Raw genomic sequence first — 23161 nt, 5'->3', positions numbered from 1 at the left:
ATTGACTGTTAACAAGTTTCCAGATAACACTTGAATAAATCTTCAGTCCGCAAATAGAAATGCATTAAGCAATAAAATGACTTATCTTCAATAGGTCAGAGAAACAAAATACTTGTTTATATTTGACATCAAGTGAAATATTTGCTTTGCTAAGGACATTTATATGAGGTTTGTGGAGGACTAAAACTAACATGTATTATTTATGGCTTTTCAAGTTGAGTGTTTAATAGAACCTCAGGGAGTGCAAGTTGTATGACAGAAAACCATATGCACTGAGTGCATGACTTTTTTGTATAAACCCTGTACCCTGAGTGCATGTATAATAACAGACTTACCTGTACCATTACCACTGTAAGAAGTGACCCTCCATGGGTTGACATATTGTGACGAAAATTGGTATATAGGAAGAGTTAATGGAGACCTTTCATTGGATGCTTAATATACAATCATAATAGATCATTAAATCAGAATTAATCAAAAAGCGTATTCCCACATTTAATAAATTGGAATGAAAATAACAGTTAACAGTTATGAATATTTTAAAACTTTCTATGAAATACAAATTTCAAAATGCCCCAACATATTGAATGGCAAAATAATAAATAAAAAAGCTGTGAAAATAGCAAAGCCTCACTTTGCAGTTTAATGACTACAACAGTCATAAATTTTTTTGGACAGGATCAGACTGGCCAAGACTGCATGTATAATGACAGACTACCCGGTACCCTGAGGGCATGTATTATAAATGACAGACTTCCCTCAGTGCATGTACAATGGCAGAATACTATGTACCCTGAGTGCATATACATTGGCAGACTACTATGTACCCTGAGTGCATGTACAATGGCAGACTACCATGTACCCTGAGTGCATGTACAATGGCAGACTACCATGTACCCTGAGTGCATGTACAATGGCAGACTACCATGTACCCTGAGTGCATGTACAATGGCAGACTACCATGTACCCTGAGTGCATGTACAATGGCAGACTACCATGTACCCTGAGTGCATGTACAATGGCAGACTACCATGAACCCTGAGTGCATGTACAATGGCAGACTACCATGTACCCTGAGTGCATGTACAATGGCAGACTACCATGTACCCTGAGTGCATGTACAATGGCAGACTACCATGTACCCTGAGTGCATGTACAATGGCAGACTACCATGTACCCTGAGTGCATGTACAATGGCAGACTACCATGAACCCTGAGTGCATGTACAATGACAGACTACCATGTACCCTGAGTGCATGTACAATGGCAGACTACCATGTACCCTGAGTGCATGTACAATGGCAGACTACCATGTACCCTGAGTGCATGTACAATGGCAGACTACCATGTACCCTGAGTGCATGTACAATGGCAGACTACCATGAACCCTGAGTGCATGTACAATGGCAGACTACCATGTACCCTGAGTGCATGTACAATGACAGACTACCATGAACCCTGAGTGCATGTACAATGGCAGACTACCATGTACCCTGAGTGCATGTACAATGGCAGACTACCATGTACCCTGAGTGCATGTACAATGGCAGACTACCATGTACCCTGAGTGCATGTACAATGGCAGACTACCATGAACCCTGAGTGCATGTACAATGGCAGACTACCATGTACCCTGAGTGCATGTACAATGGCAGACTACCATGTACCCTGAGTGCATGTACAATGGCAGACTACCATGAACCCTGAGTGCATGTACAATGGCAGACTATCATGTACCCTGAGTGCATGTACAATGGCAGACTACCATGTACCCTGAGTGCATGTACAATGGCAGACTACCATGTACCCTGAGTGCATGTACAATGGCAGACTACCATGTACCCTGAGTGCATGTACAATGGCAGACTACCATGTACCCTGAGTGCATGTACAATGGCAGACTACCATGTACCCTGAGTGCATGTACAATGGCAGACTACCATGTACCCTGAGTGCATGTACAATGGCAGACTACCATGTACCCTGAGTGCATGTACAATGGCAGACTACCATGAACCCTGAGTGCATGTACAATGGCAGACTACCATGTACCCTGAGTGCATGTACAATGGCAGACTACCATGTACCCTGAGTGCATGTACAATGGCAGACTACCATGTACCCTGACTGCATGTACAATGGCAGACTACCATGTACCCTGAGTGCATGTACAATGGCAGACTTCCATGTACCCTGAGTGAATGTACAATGGCAGACTACCATGTACCCTGAGTGCATGTACAATGGCAGACTACCATGAACCCTGAGTGCATGTACAATGGCAGACTACCATGTACCCTCAGTGCATGTACAATGGCAGACTACCATGAACCCTGAGTGCATGTACAATGGCAGACTACCATGTACCCTCAGTGCATGTACAATGGCAGACTTCTATGCACCCTGAGTGCATGTACAATGGCAGACTACCATGTACCCTGAGTGCATGAACAATGGAAGACTACCATGTAACCTGAGTGCATGTACAATGGCAGACTTCCATGTACCCTGAGTGCATGTACAATGGCAGACTACCATGTACCCTGAGTGCATGTACAATGACAGACTACCATGTACCCTGAGTGCATGTACGATGGCAGACTACCATGATGTACCCTGAGTGCATGAACAATGGAAGACTACCATGTACCCTGAGTGCATGTACAATGGCAGACTACCATGTACCCTGAGTGCATGTACAATGGCAGACTACCATGTACCCTCAGTGCATGTATAATGACAGACTACCCGGTACCCTGAGTGCATGTATTATAAATGACAGACTATCCTGTACCCTCAGTGCATGTACAATGGCAGACTTCTATGTACCCTGAGTGCATGTACAATGGCAGACTACCATGTACCCTGAGTGCATGTACAATGGCAGACTACCATGTAACCTGAGTGCATGTACAATGGCAGACTACCATGTACCCTGAGTGCATGTACAATGGCAGACTACCATGTACCCTGAGTGCATGTACAATGGCAGACTTCTATGTAACCTGAGTGCATGTACAATGGCAGACTTCTATGTACCCTGAGTGCATGTACAATGGCAGACTTCTATGTAACCTGAGTGCATGTACAATGGCAGACTACCATGTACCCTGAGTGCATGTACAATGACAGACTACCATGTACCCTGAGTGCATGTACAATGGCAGACTACCATGTACCCTGAGTGCATGTACAATGGCAGACTACTATGTACCCTGAGTGCATGTACAATGGCAGACTACCATGTACCCTGAGTGCATGTACAATGGCAGACTTCTATGTAACCTGAGTGCATGTACAATGGCAGACTACCATGTACCCTGAGTGCATGTACAATGGCAGACTTCTATGTAACCTGAGTGCATGTACAATGGCAGACTTCTATGTAACCTGAGTGCATGTACAATGGCAGACTACCATGTACCCTGAGTGCATGTACAATGGCAGACTACCATGTACCCTGAGTGCATGTACAATGGCAGACTACCATGTACCCTGAGTGCATGCACAATGGCAGACTACCATGTACCCTGAGTGCATGTACAATGGCAGACTTCTATGTAACCTGAGTGCATGTACAATGGCAGACTTCTATGTAACCTGAGTGCATGTACAATGGCAGACTTCTATGTAACCTGAGTGCATGTACAATGGCAGACTTCTATGTACCCTGAGTGCATGTACAATGGCAGACTACCATGTACCCTGAGTGCATGTACAATGGCAGACTACCATGTACCCTGAGTGCATGTACAATGGCAGACTACCATGTACCCTGAGTGCATGTACAATGGCAGACTACCATGTACCCTGAGTGCATGTACAATGGCAGACTACCATGTACCCTGAGTGCATGTACAATGGCAGACTTCTATGTAACCTGAGTGCATGTACAATGGCAGACTTCTATGTACCCTGAGTGCATGTACAATGGCAGACTTCCATGTAACCTGAGTGCATGTACAATGGCAGACTTCCATGTACCCTGAGTGCATGTACAATGACAGACTACCATGTACCCTGAGTGCATGTACAATGGCAGACTACCATGTACCCTGAGTGCATGTACAATGGCAGACTACTATGTACCCTGAGTGCATGTACAATGGCAGACTACCATGTACCCTGAGTGCATGTACAATGGCAGACTACTATGTACCCTGAGTGCATGTACAATGGCAGACTACCATGTACCCTGAGTGCATGTACAATGGCAGACTTCTATGTAACCTGAGTGCATGTACAATGGCAGACTTCTATGTAACCTGAGTGCATGTACAATGACAGACTACCATGTACCCTCAGTGCATGTACAATGGCAGACTACCATGAACCCTGAGTGCATGTACAATGGCAGACTACCATGTACCCTGAGTGCATGTACAATGGCAGACTACCATGTACCCTGAGTGCATGTACAATGGCAGACTACCATGTACCCTGAGTGCATGCACAATGGCAGACTACCATGTACCCTGAGTGCATGTACAATGGCAGACTTCTATGTAACCTGAGTGCATGTACAATGGCAGACTTCTATGTAACCTGAGTGCATGTACAATGGCAGACTTCTATGTAACCTGAGTGCATGTACAATGGCAGACTTCTATGTACCCTGAGTGCATGTACAATGGCAGACTACCATGTACCCTGAGTGCATGTACAATGGCAGACTACCATGTACCCTGAGTGCATGTACAATGGCAGACTACCATGTACCCTGAGTGCATGTACAATGGCAGACTACCATGTACCCTGAGTGCATGTACAATGGCAGACTACCATGTACCCTGAGTGCATGTACAATGGCAGACTTCTATGTAACCTGAGTGCATGTACAATGGCAGACTTCTATGTACCCTGAGTGCATGTACAATGGCAGACTTCCATGTAACCTGAGTGCATGTACAATGGCAGACTTCCATGTACCCTGAGTGCATGTACAATGACAGACTACCATGTACCCTGAGTGCATGTACAATGGCAGACTACCATGTACCCTGAGTGCATGTACAATGGCAGACTACTATGTACCCTGAGTGCATGTACAATGGCAGACTACCATGTACCCTGAGTGCATGCACAATGGCAGACTACCATGTACCCTGAGTGCATGTACAATGACAGACTACCATGTACCCTGAGTGCATGTACAATGGCAGACTACCATGAACCCTGAGTGCATGTACAATGGCAGACTACCATGATGTACCCTGAGTGCATGTACAATGGCAGACTACCATGTACCCTGAGTGCATGTACAATGGCAGACTACCATGTACCCTGAGTGCATGTACAATGGCAGACTACCATGAACCCTGAGTGCATGTACAATGGCAGACTACCCTGTACCCTCAGTGCATGTACAATGGCAGACTACCATGTACCCTCAGTGCATGTACAATGACAGACTACCATGTACCCTGAGAGCATGTACAATGGCAGACTACCATGTACCCTCAGTGCATGTACAATGGCAGACTACCATGTACCCTGAGTGCATGCACAATGGCAGACTACCATGTACCCTGAGTGCATGTACAATGACAGACTACCATGTACCCTGAGTGCATGTACAATGACAGACTACCACTTACCCTGAAAAAATGTATAATGACAGACATCTGTTTACAGTCAGTCTATATTCAAAAAGCTTGGTCCAAGTTCTGAATGTAGCGTCTACCATCTATTATTACTGTATCAGATTGTTTCCATTTGATTTGATGTTTAATGATTTCAATTGTTTGTTCATTGTACTGCTATATGTGAAGATTTATTTTATTGTTGTTATGAATTTTGTTTCTCGATTTATATGTCCGTGAAGAATTTCCTGGCTTGATGCTTGAATGAAAGTATAATTATAGTTGATATGATATCACTTCAAAGGTTCTATTAATACCAAGACAACCAAAGAAATGGCTGTTTTTCTGTATACAGTAATCAAAACTCACCTAAGATAATAAAACCTGCATTGCTAGTTTCTGTTCTGACAGCTATGTTGTAGTTCTAGATAAATAATGTGAAAAAGGTCGATTTTTAATAAGTGTAATCTGGTTTTGGGCTGAAGATATTTCTGACATGCGTAGGTTCCAAGGATGATTATGTTGTGTGTTTCAGGTTATGTTACAGTTGCTGATCATCTTGACCGGGAACTACAACTTCTTCAACCTCCTTACTCTCACTCTCTGTGTCTCCCTCCTTGATGACAAGTTCCTCGGATACAAGATTAAAGGTACTCGCAATGGAATTAGTTATTTTTTTATGAAAAAATAATTAAAAAAGCACTCTTACTCCCAAATAAGATTGACCACAATAAATAATATTGTTTTAATATTTCAAAAAAGATGAATAAAATTAAATGTCGAAAACAATGGTTCTTATGAAGGTTAACGAGTTTAATTTGAAAGAAATGAGCATTAAACAAGGTATTTCTACCTTATGAGACTAAAGTAGACCACAGTAAATCTTTTAGCATTCACCAATCTTTTAATATTTTTGGGCTTTCTGCTATTAAATACACAGTTACAATCTTGTTATCAGTAATGAACATTTTCCATGAATGCATTATTTAGAAAGTAGTTGAAGGTTTATCAGTCAAAGTTGATATTTGTTACACATGTGGTGTATGTATTGATTTTGAATAAGAGTCTCATTTTAAAATTACACAGAAATTGTTTTTTGTAACAATCCTATTTTTAGCTCACCTTGAGCTATTTTGATCGCCCTGTGTCTGTCGTTCGTTGTTGTCCGTCGACAACAATTTGACTGTTAACACTCTAGAGGTTACAATTTGGGCACAATCTTAATGAAACTTGGTCAGAATGTTACCCTCAATAAAATCTTGGACGAGTTCGATATTGGGACATCTGGGGTTAAAAACTAGGTCTTCAGGTCAAATTGAACGAAAAGCTTGTTAACACTATAGAGGTCACATTTATGACTGTATCTTCAGGAAACTTGGTCAGAATGTTAATATAAATAATCTCTAGGCAAAGTTCGAATATGGGTCATGTGTGGCAAAAACAAGGTCACCAGGTCAAATTGAAGGAAAAGCTTGTTAACACTCTAGAGTTCACATTTATGACTGTATCTTCATGAAAGTTAGTCAGAATATTTATATTAATAATCTTTAAGTCAAGTTTAAATCGGGGTCATGTGTGGTCATAAACTAGGTCACTAGGTCAAATAATAGGAAAAGCTTGTTAGCACTCTAGAGGTCACATTTATGACTATATGTTCATAAAACTTAGTCACAATGTATATATTGATTAGCTCTAGGCCAAGTTAGAATCATGGTCATGTGCGGTCAAAAAACTAGTTCACCAGGTCAAATTTAAGCAAAAGCTTGTTAACAATCTAGAGGTCACATTCATAAATGTTTCTTCATGAAAGGTGGTCAGAATGTTTATATTAATAATCTCTAAGTCAAGTTTAAATCTTGGTCATGTGTGGTCAAAAACTAGGTCATTAGGTCAAATCATAGGAAAGCTTGTTAGCACTCTAGAGGTCACATTTATGACTGTTTATTCATGAATCTTAGTCAGAATGTTTATATTGATTAGCTATGGGCCAAATCCGAATCTGGGTCATGTGTGCTCAAAAACTAGGTCACCAGGTCAAATTTAAGGAAAGCTTGTTAACAATCTAGAGGTCACATTTATAACTGTATTTTCATGAAAGTTGGTCAGAATGTTTATATTAATAATCTCTAAGTCAAGTTTGAATCCAGGTCATGTATGATCAAAAACTAGGTCATTAGGTCAAATCATAGGAAAAGCTTGTTAGCACTCTAGAGGTAACATTTATGACTGTATGTTCATGAAACTTAGTCAGAATGTTTATATTGATTAGCTCTATGCCAAGTTCGAATCTGGGGCATGTGCGGTCAAAAACTAGGTCACCAGGTCAAATAATAGGAAAAGCATGTTAACACTCTAGAGGCCACATTTATGACCATATGTTCATGGAACTTGATCAGAATGTTATTCTTGATGATCTTTAGGTAGTCCAAATTTTTTTTTAATTAAGTCCCCTCTCTTTGCACTTTCCATTGCCATGAAAAAACATCAATTCCCTCCCCCTGTCACAATTGCCCTCGCCCTGAATACACTTATTTCACACTTGAATTGGATCAGGTGAGCGATACAGGGCCTTCAGGGCCCTCTTGTTTAAATGACTTATTGTAAAAGAAATGGAAGTTATTCCCCTAGAACTTTGAGAATGTAAACATGATCAAGTCTTGAATGCAATTGGTAGACAAAACTTTGTTAATGTTTGTCCAGCTCCCCGAGGTAGTGTTTTAAACTACATAGCAGCAGTGGCAGTGTATTGTTTCCTTGGTTACCAGACTGTCAACCTGTTTGGAATCACAGTGAAAGATGACTTCACCATCCAGGCGAAAATCAGTAAGCTAACTTTCTGTCATTTAATTATCTCAAAATCTTTTTGCTTTAAAGTCTTCGAGATCTACATAAGAGTAGGGAATGTTGAAAGTTGAAAAACAAAGTCCCTGTTCACTAAATTATGAGCCGACGGTGATTTTTTTTTTTTTAAGGAATGCATAATTTCACCATAAGATGTTATTTAGACTTTTCTCTTTTATTATATCTTCTTGACCTGTTTTAACTTTTAATTTTATAAAGAAAAAGTGCATACCTCCTGATATATTCTTTCTTCTACATTTATGTTGTCAATTTGTGTCAAACACTGTTTCACCACTATATTTTAAATAGTTATTAACCAAAGATATCAGTCACCAGCAGCCAATGGTATATAACTGGTCAGTTCATTCCTTTATTTAGTCAAAGTAACCCAAATGTATACTGAATGGTTAGTATTTATCCAATAATCTATCAGAAAGAAACATAACAATTTTTTTATTCATTTCAGTATATCACGAATATGATTGAATTACATGATTATATTGTAGTTATCTGATGTTGAATGATTTAGATTTTAAATAGGAATGATAACTAAAATTCCAAATAATGAAAATCCAAAATTTAGTTTTGGAGGACTCCAGACCCAAAACCGGGCTTGACCCCTTTCAAAATCATTTTCAATGCCATTTATATCTATTAAAAGGTACTTCTTTCTATAAAACACAAACTTAACAAAAGTATGATCATCTAGAATTAAACACTGATTTCAGGATTTATCCTGAATTTTATCATCCCCGTTAAACTAACCAATCAAATCATTTTAGTGTGCAAACTTGCCTGAAGGTTATTGGTGGACAACGTTTTATACAATTGCCCAGTCACCAAAGCAATAACTGCAACTTGTCGAGATCAATTGCCAAGGTTTTTCAGTTATACCATTGGATCATGCGACCTTGTGCTTTTGTTTATTAACCAGGTTTTCACAAATTGAAACCCGGTTTTAGATTGACGTACGTTGTTGTTTGGGATGGTGGGCTTATGTACTTGTGTGAGGGTGTTGTCAACATGGTATGGTTGCATTTGGGGACCCTAGTGTCAAGTTTTAAGTTACTGTAACTAAGAACAAAAAAATGGTTGGTACTGAATAGCTTTAGTTAGGGTTGACATATTGCAACCAAAATTGGTATATAGGAAGAATTTATACAGACCTTTTATGTGTTTGCATTTGGGGCCCCTTGAGTAACAATCAAGGTCATTGTTACTAAAAATATCAAATCAGTTTGTACGGCTGGTACTGAATAACTTAAATTAGGGTTGACATATTGCATGATAACCTTTCATGGGATTGTGTTTGGGGCTCCTAGGGTCAAGGTTAAGGTCACTTTTACAAAAAATAGAAGGCTGAAGTTCTTCTGTCAATCAATATCATTGAAAACCTTCTTTCATTGCATTAAATCATTTCTTGTTTATTAAATTATGATCCTATTATTGGTTAAAACATATTGTTTGATTGACAACTAGTGACTGCTTAATTGGCAGCAGTACAGTCATGTTATTATTTTTCTGAGTGCAGATTTCTCAGAGAAGGAGTTTGACCAGTTTGTGGCCAAGGTGACACCATGGACTATCTGGTTTGGAGCCTTCTCGTTTGCCTTTGAGGTGCTGCTGGCCCTGGTCAGGTGGGTGCTGTCATTGCTGAATGTTTGTCATAGGCAACAATAACAAACCATACCAAAGGTATAAGAAAGTTGGAATTAACAAATACAAGCATCTCTAATTATTGAACTATTTATAAGACGCTGTACCAGTGCTAATACTTTGTTTAAGATTCAAAGCCAAACTGTAGCCATTTTGTTTATTATATCAATTTTGTTATTATTTCCATACCAGGAGTTTCTCAGAGGTGAAAGAAACATTCTGGAAGAACTGGGCGGCTGTTCAAGTGGTTGTCTTTACCTTCCTAGGAGCCAGTGTGTTCGCCATCAGCCTTGTATGTTGTTTCAGTCAGCTAGCATAGATTCATACCACAATTTATTGTCTCAGAATTCAAATACATGGCTCAAGCAATTGTGAATGTATTTCCTTTGTCCATTGACATATGGCTTTGAAACTTTGCACACTTGTTCACCATAATGCCCCCAACCTGTACACAGGAGGAGGTAACTCTATCAATTATTTTGACAAAATTATGCCCCTTTTTCGACTTAAAATTTACGTTAAAGTTTGCTTACCACCTCAAATATTTTCAATGTCCATTGACATCTGGCTTTGAAACTTCCCACACTTGTTCACCATTATGCACCCAGCCTGTACACAGGCGGAAGTAACTCTATCAAGCATTTTGACAAAATTATGCGCCTTTTTTCGACTTAGAATTTAAGTTAAAGTTTGCATACCACCTCAAATATTTTCAAAGTCCATTGACATGTGGCTTTAAAATCTTCGCATGCTTGTTCACCATCATGCCCCCAACCTGTACACAGGAGGAAATAACTCTATCAAGCATTTTGACAAAATTATGCGCCTTTTTCGACTAAGAATTTACGTTAAAGTTTGTGTACCACCTCAAACATTTTCAAAGTCCATTGACATGTGGTGAAATCTATTATACTATATGACCAGGTGAAATCTATTGTACTGTATATGACCAGGTGAAATCTATTGTACTATATGACCAAGTAAAATCTATTGTAATTTACAACCAGGTGCCTTATTCTGGCCTACACAAGGATGTGCAGAAGGTTGTGCCAGTGCAGGCCCGGGGCTTGTATCACCGCGTGTCAGACTATCACCTCACCAGCTCATATGGGCTTTTCCGCAGGTGCATCTTAGAACATTTTAAGAACTATGACAGAATTCAGTTTTATAATTTGACCTTAATGTATTGTTGTTGTGTATGTAACACTGATGCCACTTGTGACAGTTTTAAGCTGCTGTTTTTCATATAATCAAGTGTCAAACTTTTTTGAAATATTTGTTATACATCAAGACATACCGGTACAAATAAATTTTATAGGTATAAAAAGGAAAAACAGGAGAAAAAAAAACGTAAAAAAAAATAGAAACAAATATTTCGCTGGCAGCAGGGATCAAACTTCTGTGCTGTAGGTCTTGAGTCACGCAGCATATCTATTACATCAAGGTTCACAGATGATATAGCCAAGTGTCATGTAACATATAACAAAGTCACTATTATCTCAGACTTTGTCAACATAAAAACAACAGTAGCTCACATTTGAATGTTTATAAGGGTTGTTTTGTTTGAAATCAGCATACTTAAAAACCAAACTGTTTGGCCACAACAAAATAAAAAAAGCTTGGTTAAGGTTTAACTGTTCATTTCCAGTACTAGTGATATAAGAGAATACTTTTAAGCATCAGCAATTGGGCTATTGGCTGTATTTTAAACACGCAAGCCGACAATGCCTTTTAAAACAGGAATGTTTAAGTTCTATGCCCACTGGTATTGTTTGAAAGGAATAAATGGTAAACTTTTAGGGTCGCTTGTTGGTTATAGGTCTGAGAGCAGAAGCTATTGGAAGCACGAAAACTTGCGATTGAGCATATTTAACAATAATTTAATTGCCTTTTAAAAAGAAAAGAGCAAAAGAAAAAACATAAACACACAATTCAATTATTACAATCAAACATAATTCATTTGTCCAGGATGACTGGTGTGGGCGGCAGGCCAGAGGTGGTAATAGAGGGAAGTAACTCCCCAGACTCGGGCTGGAGGGAATATGAGTTTTACTACAAACCTGGAGCACTCAACAGACGCCCCCCTGTTGTTGGTATGTGTGCCTTAAAATCTTATGATTATCAATGAAGCACAAATCATGCTCTCAGTTTGTAATCCTTTTGAGTGCTGATTTGAGTTTGGAATTCTATATCATGTTATTATATTACCTGTAAAAGTAAGCTGTTTATATTAATTGTAAAAGTAAGCTGTTATTGCTCTGGTTGAAATATTAGAAGCTCACAAGCTCAATAGTGATTATGCATGCTTGACATGTTTAAAAATAAAATGTAACATTGTATAACCAGGCTTGCTACAAATTCAAAAGCGAAGAGTATATTCAAGATTCTGGTGTTTGCTTCAAATTATAAGTTTGATTACTGTATAGGTGCAAGACTGAAAAAGAAGGAATATTGGCAATGATAAACTAATAAAGCATTTTCTGGCACATTATTCCAGCCCCTCACCAGCCACGACTGGACTGGCAGATGTGGTTTGCAGCTCTGGGCTCGTACCAGCACAACCAATGGTTCCTGAACTTCGCTTACCGTCTTCTTCATAATGAGCCCACTGTTCTGGAACTTATACAGTACAACCCATTCCCCAGCAAGCCGCCCAAGTACATACGCGCACTGCTCTACAAGTACCACTTTACAGAAACTGGCAAAAAGTGAGATGTTTTTACTTATAATTTATTTCAAACTTTGATAAATGATTCTTTAAACAGATAAATAGATAATTTATTATTGTTTATCCCAAAATATTAGTACTGTAGGTATATGGATATATTTTTGTCAAAAAAGCCATTTGAAGAAAACATGATTGAAAATAGACCTTGCAAAAAATCATGTTTGATGCAAGTGTGTTTATGCTCGAATTATAAAGCTACATAATGGAAACTTGTGAGATTTTCTCTAACTGTTTAGGAGCAGTATGGGCTGGTGGACACGTGAGTTGACGGGTGAGTACATGCCAGCTGTTGCCAAGGATGACTCGAGTCTGGTTAACTACCTCAAGCACACTGGCATCGTAGAGGAAAAGGTACGCTCTGGTTGCATCATCGTCTGTGTCTTCGAAGTAAATTGACCTTTAGCAGTATAATGTCTCATATTTGGAAACATTTTTAGCTGGACTATTCGAAGAATAAGGAGAGCTATACTACTCACCCTAGCGTGGGCGGCGGCGTTGGCGTCACACCTTGGTTAAGGTTTTGCATTTTGGCACCTTTAAGTCATTATCTCAGTAAATACATCATTTATTGCATGGAAACTTTGGATATGTATTCCCAGCTATCTAACCTACTAAAATAATGAAGTTTAATGAATGACAATTATTTGAATATAATGCAAATAATGGGCCTTTATTATTTGACTTAAAAATTCTGGTTAAGGTTTTGCATGTAAGCACACATAGGTTAATATCTCAGCAACTACTTGTTGTTTTGCATTCAAACTTTATAAAATGGTACCCTACCATACAACCTACTTAATTAACCAAGTAACATAACTTTAGTTTGCATTTAATAAAATAATTGCACATTATTATTCAACTTAGTAATTCTGGTTAAGGTTTTGCATGTAACCACTTGAAAGTCAATACCTCAGCGAAAACATCATGGCTTACATTGAAACTAAATACACAGGCTCCCAACCATTCTACCTTCTTAATTAATCAAGTATGATAACTCTGTCTTGCATATTATATAATTTTTGCCCCTTTATTATGCGACTTAGAAATTATGGTTAAGGTTTTGCAATGGTACTCAACCACCCAACCTACCGGGGTACTTGATTAACCAAGTTAGATAACTGTTAGAATATAATTGTATTCAACCTATAATCCTTTAATATATTGCATGCTATTTCCATCAAGTCTGTATTTCATTGAAGGCTGTTTTTTGAATTTGACACAAATCTTTGCAGGCATCATTCTAATCTAATTTTACAGTGATCCATGCATGTTTTCGACAAAACTAGTCAATCCTTACACTAAAGAGCGGCGGAATAGTTGAGCGCGCTGTCTCTTTGACAGCTCTTGTTAATTAAACTCTTTCACTGTCTTGTTTAGGGATATGATGTTGTTCTGTTCTCAATTCTCTTTATGTAAGTAAAAAGATTTTCCTCTTAACTGTTGTTTAAGAATTATCTGAAAATCTTACAAACTGGTGTCATTTTCCCAATATTCCTTTCAGAGTGGAAAGAAATCCAAGAAGAGTAAATCCATGTCTTTCATTGCCCAGGCAATTGTGTGGCTGCGTGGGATGGTTGGTCAACCAGAGGGATTTGTGTTTGTCATGACCATGCTTCTTTCGACCCTCACGTTTAAACTTGTGACCCGGATCATCGTGGGATGACGACGCTGATTTCCCTTATCTCAAGTGCTAATAGCTTGCATGCAATATTTTACTTTATAAAAAATGGTTTTATGACTTTACTGCACTATAAATAGTTGTTCTTGTTCGTGTGTGTTTACCCTTTACACATTATGATTATATTACAGTTGAAGTGCTTTGCAATTTTGATCATTGTATATTATTGATCTTAGTATACTGGGGATGAACTTTTTTTTCTAATTCTGTTCACAAGTTTTTGTAATACAAATGTAAATCATAATGAAACAAAAAAAAGTTTTATACATTACTTCATTTCTAGTTATTCAGAGGGTTTGGTTATGTTGTCTGTATTTTGTTTTGTTGTCTGTCCGAAATTGGTTGTGTGTATCAGATGAACTACATGGTGCTTTATGGTTGAAAGAATCTCAGTGAGATTCATTAAGTGTTGACCTTTTTCTGGTTTGTTAGCTGGCCTAATTAAGATGCATGCATTGTCTTGGATTGTCTGTTTTTTCAATTAATTTTTTCAAGATTATTGTCATAGCCCATGATTTGTTGCCATGTGAAAACTTTAATGTTGGCAGACTCTGAACCCATTTAAGATATTAGCTGAAAATTGGCACTTATCCATATAATGACTTTATATGCAAGTTAAGTAAGATGTTTCATCGCTCGGGCACAATATATTGGTCAAGTTGTGACTCTAAGCCAACTGAAAAATGCGAAAAATCATCATCATCTGCTTGATGTAGCCATGTTGTAACTCTCAGTAGGGTGCTTTCACTGTTGATGACCCACAAGAACTCCTTATAAACACCTGCTACTTGTTAAACATTTCATGTGTGCCGTGTATATACTCTAGCATATATTTTTGTCATTCATGGTGTTGGGAGAGCTGCTTGTCATGTATTTTACCTGAAAAAAACTCCCATCATGTTATATAGAAATAGTACTCTTCTTGAACCTTGGTTGCTGTTGCTCTTGTGTGGAGATTGTTATATGTGACAGTTACACAAAGTGTCTTGTACATGAATGCAGAAATATTTATTAAATTGAAAAGTGCAGATTTATGTTGAAGATATTCAGATACAATTTAAGTGTATGTTTGAGAAATTATATAACACCTGTGTGTATTGAGTTTAAAAAACTCTAAATATTGATACTCAGAGAGAGTCATGGTCAAATGCATGATATACATGGACATTGTACCAGCAATAGTGTGTTGTCAACTGTTAATCGTCAAGTTTTGCCTGGAATGTTTTTGTACAATAAAATCAAATGGCAGCTTATGAGAATTGTTTTTTTACTCTTTCCTCAAATGATGGAAATTCCTCAGATGATGGACTAGTCCAGTACCAGTGAGCTAAATCAAATTGTGTACAGTCATGTTCTGCTGCTTTCAAAGACACACTGCTACACATGATCACCACGAAATTGGCTCAAGGTGTACTAAAGTTTTATGTTAACTTTTTCATTTAAGTTTTTAATGCAAATACTATCCACAACTAGAATGATTTCAAATCTTTCATACACAAACCATCTTAATTTTTCTCCTTAAATTTATCAATTCAAAGTTTAATCTCAAGGAAGAATTATAAGAGACAACAATTTATTTCTCCCTTAATGTATTCCATTTCAAGTTTTTTCTCCTTGAGGAAATTTTAAGAGACAGCAACTTAACAGTGGCTCATGTTTAACAGTATGATTATGTCGTATTGAAGTGGACATTATATACCTATAGATTTAATCACTGATCATCACTTTCACTGAGTGAGTGTAGTGTAACAGGTACCCATCTCTCAGACTAGAGATCGCTTCAGACACATTCACTTATCCTCATAGTCCACACCAGCAGGAGCTGTATTCGATAAACTTCTTAATGACCATTTTCAATTTTTTTTAAAAACCCTATTTTACATCAAATTTATTCATATGCCTTTAATATTTGGATATCAAGTGTTAAATTACAAGAGAGTGTTATGATGTATGTTGAAGGTGTTTGTCTGTAAGTAGGTTATTTACAGGTAATTAGAAACTGTAGAATTTAATGGAAGGTCATATTAAGACCAGTGTGATCTCAATGACCCATGAGTCAAGCATATCAACATGGGCCTACATCCAATTATAATGGTGAACATCTGTGTCAACTCATGAACATAAGTTGTCCGGTTATCACCTTGGTTAGCTCACTTGCTTTTTCACCTTGGCTACCCGGTTTGATACCAGCCTGGGCGCATGTGAGTCACCATGTCAACATTAGTGATTAATATACTATTGTAATAATTTGTTTCACAATCAATGATTAAATAAGTTTAAACTAACATCTGTGTGCTGTTATTTTAAAACTACAATGCATGGGCAAGTTACGGCCCGAATAAAAGGAATTTGAGGAATAACCCTCAAGAGTGACCTTGACCTTGGACAGACAGACAATAGGCTTTGCACCCAACACTCCCGCTTCTTATAGGAGTCCCCCCCCCAAGTTATTTTAAAATTTCCCTATGCATGGCTTAGTTACAGCCTGGACATGCTTTAATTCAAGAAACAAAACCCCGTAAGTGTGACTTTGCCATTGACTACAAGTGTGACCTTGCTTTGACATACTGACATGGGTCTTGCACTTGATGTATCAGTTTTTCATGTTGAACATTTGTGCCAAGTTATCTTAAAATCCCAGACAAACCAAAATACAAAGAATTTTGACCAATGATCCTTCAGTAAGACTTTGTCCTAATGACATAGGCCTTGCAAGAACCATACCAACTTCTCATGGTGCAATTTTTCTTTTAATTCCCTGAATGCATGGCCACGTTATAGACCAAAAAAGCTATAGTTAGACAACAAAGCAGATAACAAATCCTGAAGAAATGGGCGACACAAATAATATATTAAGAAGCTAGAGGCCATATTTCTACTAGGTTCATTATTAAAGTCACATATTGTGTTCTTGTTAAATGTATGTTAGAATATTTGGATCATGTGTCAAAAATCTTAGTCAAATGTAAAATATTTTAGACCGACTTCTTTCAAATTGAAAGCTTGGTTCTGATCAGTCAATTAAACATTCCTTTGAACTTTTTTCAGACCAGTTTTGTTACATCATTTGCACATGGTTTAGCACTTGTAACAAAAACCTTTGTGCCAGTTTCATGTTGACAATTAAACCATGTCTTTAGCAGAATGTTTCAACACAAAACTCCTTTTTTCTACTTTCTCATTTATTTCAAAATAAATATAATTCAAAATAATAAGAAAAAGAAACCACTTTGATCAAATCATTGTCTACAAAGTCACAGATGCTGAATAATATAAATGTGAGGCTAAAATATGTTATAACACTGGTTTGCAATACACTATACATAGTATATTCATTTAGGTGTAAACACTAGCAGTTTCCATGATTGTTCAAAGCATTTGAATTGTTTTCTTAATTTTAAAAAATGCAATAAAGGTTCTGAATAACATATTTTCACAAAATCAAGAAATTTCACATGCAAATCTGGTTTCAAGGAACAGCTGCTTACAGAAATCTATGGTCCCTACATAATTAAGCATACCACTGTAAAAAGGTACACAAATTAACATGATAAAATAATATTGACAACCATATCTTTTTTTTTAGTATCAGTGACGATCAACTGAACGTGTTCTAAAGGCACTTTTATCCTACATTTATCTGCTGGTCAAATTTGTATGTGCCATTTCACTAGAACTGTAACAAGCAGAAATAGGACTTCCAGTAAATAATTCATGAAATATGGCGTCACTGTTTCCTGTGCGACCAATATAGAATAGTGGCGCCCATGGTGACATTATTAGAAGTTGTATATTTTGAATGTAAAATTTATTTCACTCAGACAGGCAAATAAGACCTATTCCTGCATGTTGCGGTTCACAGGTAACTGTACATCTGCTTAAGGTGCTGTTCTCTAGTCTCACTTTAAAATTGACCATTAATTTATATAATTCAAATGTTCTTGACAGGAAATGAAAGTGTGATGCTGACAACAAGGCTGCCGGACCAACATGATTCGCAGCCAAACAATAAAAGCTAGGCAATGTTATAAAACAAATTGTTAAAAATCTGTCCTCAAAAGAATACATGGTTTAAATTATATCAAAAGAGTATACACATATTACAACAATTTATAAAATATTGCACAAAAGCTTTGGGTAGAGAATGAAAGATGGGTTTGTAATATAATAAACATTGACTATTTAGTTGTTGTAACTCTTCCTACCAAAGGAGTAAAATGAATCTTGTTTCTAAATATTTCTAATAAAACTTTAAATATTAAAATCACAAACACGGAAGAAGCTCAAACATGTCTGTCCAGAATAAACAAAGATGTTATAATCCAAGGCAAGTAGGGTTGAGAGATTCTGTCCTTTCACAGCTACAACAAATAATTTGTGCTTGCATTTCCTGTAAATTGACAAAATACCATTCAAATTATTTATATCAAACATCAAATTTTCATTTCAATGATAACTGTATCCAAAGAAATATTGAGCTACAAACATCACTATACCTTATTATTGATGTATTACAGGCTCATTTAAATGAAGATGTGGTCTACATGATATGGAAGAGTTCCAACTCGTCAAAAGCATTAACATTTATTAATTAAATTGATCATCGATTAAAGTTATTACTGAAGTAATTTGACATTAAGAACAATGCATATTTCATCCTAAGAAGTTCTTAAGTAGATCAATACTTGCCTTTAACGAAGTATGAGCTATCATAGAATCAAGCAACCCTTGGCATCCTTAAATGGATTTTCTGACTGTGGTACACCTACAACCAAGGCATCATCTGAGGCATGTTGACTTGTATACCTCATAATCCTGCAACAAGATAAATACACATTTTATCAGCTTATGTCAAAATTATGCTTAAATTTCTTTTCTTTTTTTCGTTGACTTATAAGTATTAATGTGTAGAACATCATTTCAGTAAAAGTAAAATAATTCCTTTTTATAACATTTTTAGTTAACACACATGTTTAGCTTTGAGAGTAAGAGCATTTCCTGCAAGTTCTACTGATCTATAACCAGCTTTCGTTATTTCAAATTAAATCAACAGGCCAAACTTGCCATCAACACCACGACTTTTCATCAAAACTTTGAAATGAAACATGCATCATGGAAACTTAGTAAAAGATGTTTCATGCAGCTGCTGCAGATTTTGCTTGTGAGTAATTACAGAATCAGATTTCAAAACTTACCTATATATATATATATATATATATATATATATTTATTCAGACAAGAAAGGTAGTTTTATGTGAACAAATTAAGTTAAACGAATTGGGCAAAGGCCAATGTAAATATAATCACAGGGGTTTCTCTCAGATTCTTTTTACCATATATATATAAATATATACTTATTGTATAGACTAGGGATACAACATAGATTGCACAATCATGACATGGGTTCGCAGAGCCAAAAGTATGTAAAAGAACCTCTATCAACCAAACAACAAACATAACATGATGTAAATCATTAAATAAATTAAATTAACAGAAAATACTCACAATTGCAAGCGCATTTCTTACTATTGCATTCTGAACAAGAGCACCATACTCTTAACACAACACTGTTAATTTATCAATAATGCCATTTTAAGTGTGGACAGTTCTCAGGTAATAAAATCACTTTACTGGTGTGCTCAGAGATAATTGGCCAATGTAAAACCGAACCGGAAGTGTGACTTATGATTCTTCTTTGGACTAGATATTTACACATAACATTTCACACATGACTTTACTTGGGTAATTTCTAGCCAAAATAATGCGCGTTTAGGGATCTTTTTTTAACATTTGGATATTCATTTTGTTCCCTAAACGCTACTAGTCAACTGATCCGAACCAATGTAAAATATATTCTTCAACTATTACTCCACAATACTTAACCCTTCACTGTTAAATAAAAACACAAAAGTTTAGAGTTTAATTATTTTGGCCAATACCTTTTACTTATTACACTTACATACATATATGTAAGTGTTTAATGAAACATGAATAATTTACATCGACTTCTGTCAATAAAGCATCGCCATTTTAAAACCATCTGCCCGTTATCTTTCCACTCAATATACTTGGCACTGGGATCTGTCATTCTTGGCTAAGAAACAAGTGGGATATGGACGCGTAGAGTCGCCACATCAAAAATTGTCAAAGACTATGAAGCGGCTCTTTATATGGGCCGGGTAATTTCATACTCTGGAGTGAGCGAACGCTTAATGCACCAGTCAATTGTTAACCACGGCCCCCAAGGGCAGAAGGAATACTGTGAATGGCTGGGGGACATGGGCTGTATTTAACCTTCCAGGTGGCCCAGCAGTGCAGAGTGAATGCAGTGGTGCTGAAAAAAGCAGGGAACAGGCAGTGGCTTTGTTAAGGGAAATAATCCGTTCTTTTAACAAGATTTGTCTGTGTTTTAACCATGCTTTTCCTGGAGTTTAACAAGATCAAGACATCATGCTTTTAATATGTAATATCCAGTATAATAGGCCTTCCTTAGGATGTCCCCAGGGTGTGGGGTCATTTGGCAGGGATTTTACCAGCAGTTTGTTGCAACAACAACAATTTTTTACTCCTATTACTTTAACTTGCATCATTCTAGAGAGAATTGTGCAAATTGTGATGCAACCATTGTCTACAATAATAAAAAGATTTGTTTTGTTTTTTCATAAGAAACTCCTGTAAATATAATACATTTACCATTCAAGAAGTCAAGCGAAGTGAATCTCACCCAACTCGGCAACTGATCTGTCAAAAATATATATATAATACACTGATAACAGAACTTACTCTCCTATCGCTTCTGACACAGGTATTCTGTGAACATTTGCTTCTTGACGAAGCTGTAAAAGTTGTTTTTGAAGGTTTTGAACCTGAGAAGACATACTGAATTAACTGGAAAGATATCAAAATTGTACAAATAATTAATTCAACTTCCGCTTAGGAGTTCGACTGCATTAACTTCGTTTCAGCTAAAAGTTGTGTAAAAATGGCAAGAAACGTATACCAGTCAAAGTAAAGGGTGCGCCAAATTAATGGTTACATGCCACCATACATATCGTATTTGTTTTATATGTGTGAATATTTCATATCGGGAGCCTTTTCATGTTTTTGTTTAAATGGGTAAGAGTTCATTTCTTTTGACCAGAATCCAAAATACCGTTTAATTTTAAACTCAAAACCAGAATATCATTTCATATTAACTGGGAATAGGCTTAAACGGATTGTTATTTGTCCCAGGTAATAATATTGCATACAATGTTAAAAACATGCAATGGAAACTACAGGGAAATACTTGTTTTTGGTAAATATTTTTTAATATTGTATTTAAATCATTGCCTAATATATTTCTTACACTTTTAGTTATAACAATCGCGTAGCGAGGTAGGTGTGGCAAGGTATTGGTAAATCAAAATTGCTATTGAAATATGAGTTTTTCGACATACAGTAATTAAGACAAACAAGTGATATATTTCCCGGCCCTAATATCACGAAAATACTTAAGTCAAATCACAATCTTAGTCTCAACTCATTTTACCATATAACACCAAAAGTTATTAAAAATCATATAAGTTTTTACAACATCAAAAACCGCATTCTATATTACAGAATTAACGATTAATGCCTTCGGTCAAGATTCCAAGGGAAACATATTCTACGGCCAAAAATGTATTTGAGTACAATTAATTACAATGCCTGCGTTGAACTTAAAGGGATTCGCTAATGTATGGGCACCATTTTTTCCGGTAATGCATCTGAAAACACTTATTCTATATATATAAAGTCACTATATGCTCTCCTGGGTTATCGAAATTTATCAGTGATATAAAAAGTTCACAATTTCAAACAGTGAAATAACATTATTTTATATTTTTCTTTCTTTTGAAATGTTAGCCCGTTCTTACATCCAAGTCTTACATTTCTACGTCATGAATTACCTTCACGGCACATACAATTTGGCACGCTTTTCGGGAAAAAAACACACAAATATTTTTGTATCATTTGGCACATAAAACAAAGAAAAATGTTTGATTCAATTTAAGACAGCAATATATTTCATCAAATCAGTTCCAACGCTGTATTCACTTTTGGCGTTCACGAGTTATTGTATTACTGTACTTTAATGTGTGCTTGTTCACTTATAAAGTGGGCGTGCCTAACTCCGCAATACGGCCGCCAAAATTCCATTCCAACGTATCAAAATTGGGTGGGTAGTGTTGACACCCTCCTGTATAAGCTCAATGAAAAATACAATAGACACCTGTTTTACAAAAATAATTAAACGTATTTTGTTAAATTTATTCTGATTGTTTTATCATTGCTTTTAAACCATGTGCTTAAACAGATACGTGGCATATACAACAGTGTGATGTTACTATCATTAAAAAATGAAGTTGTTGTTTAATGACAGCAACTCTAAAATACAAAAATGTATAGCTCGAGCATGGATATTTTGAGGATAACTTTTAAATCAGAAATAAACATGATTTTTCACGACAAGGCATATAAGGCTCAGATCTTTTGGCAACATCATATAATAGTGGCCAAGTCCCCAAACATGGTCAATTTATCCCACAATTTTGGCTAAAAATTACGTAGAGTAACTACATGTTATTTTAACATAATGTTCTTAATTGCATTAAAAGTGATTTTATATACTTTTTATAGAGACCGGATGTATAT

The 23161-nt window shown here is 36.8% G+C and overlaps 2 protein-coding genes across 2 annotated transcripts in view; one reads left to right on the top strand and one right to left on the bottom strand.

Moving 5' to 3' along the window:
- LOC128233002 (lipase maturation factor 2-like) overlaps window positions 1-15738 on the top strand; it is a 39068-nt gene extending 23330 nt beyond the window's left edge. Inside the window, exons 8-16 of the mRNA XM_052946846.1 lie at window positions 6118-6232; window positions 8283-8405; window positions 9955-10060; window positions 10272-10371; window positions 11087-11202; window positions 12048-12172; window positions 12577-12787; window positions 13044-13158; window positions 14309-15738. Of these exons, the coding sequence (XP_052802806.1) occupies window positions 6118-6232; window positions 8283-8405; window positions 9955-10060; window positions 10272-10371; window positions 11087-11202; window positions 12048-12172; window positions 12577-12787; window positions 13044-13158; window positions 14309-14470 (1173 nt within the window). The 3' untranslated portion in view covers window positions 14471-15738. The remainder of the gene's footprint in view (window positions 1-6117; window positions 6233-8282; window positions 8406-9954; window positions 10061-10271; window positions 10372-11086; window positions 11203-12047; window positions 12173-12576; window positions 12788-13043; window positions 13159-14308) is intronic.
- Window positions 15739-17646: 1908 nt separating this feature from the next.
- On the bottom strand, window positions 17647-21465 carry LOC128230618 (guanine nucleotide-binding protein G(I)/G(S)/G(O) subunit gamma-7-like). The gene is made up of 3 exons (XM_052943044.1): window positions 21269-21465; window positions 19175-19300; window positions 17647-18875 (listed from the first exon to the last, which is right to left on the bottom strand). The coding sequence occupies exons 1-2, from the start codon at window positions 21361-21363 to the stop codon at window positions 19195-19197; spliced, it is 201 nt and encodes a 66-aa protein (XP_052799004.1). The 5' UTR covers window positions 21364-21465; the 3' UTR covers window positions 17647-18875; window positions 19175-19194.
- Window positions 21466-23161: the final 1696 nt, after the last annotated feature.

Source organism: Mya arenaria, chromosome 4 (genome assembly GCF_026914265.1).
Source record: "Mya arenaria isolate MELC-2E11 chromosome 4, ASM2691426v1".
In the NCBI taxonomy this organism is placed as follows: domain Eukaryota; kingdom Metazoa; phylum Mollusca; class Bivalvia; order Myida; family Myidae; genus Mya; species Mya arenaria.
This window is presented reverse-complemented; position numbering and strand designations above follow the sequence as displayed.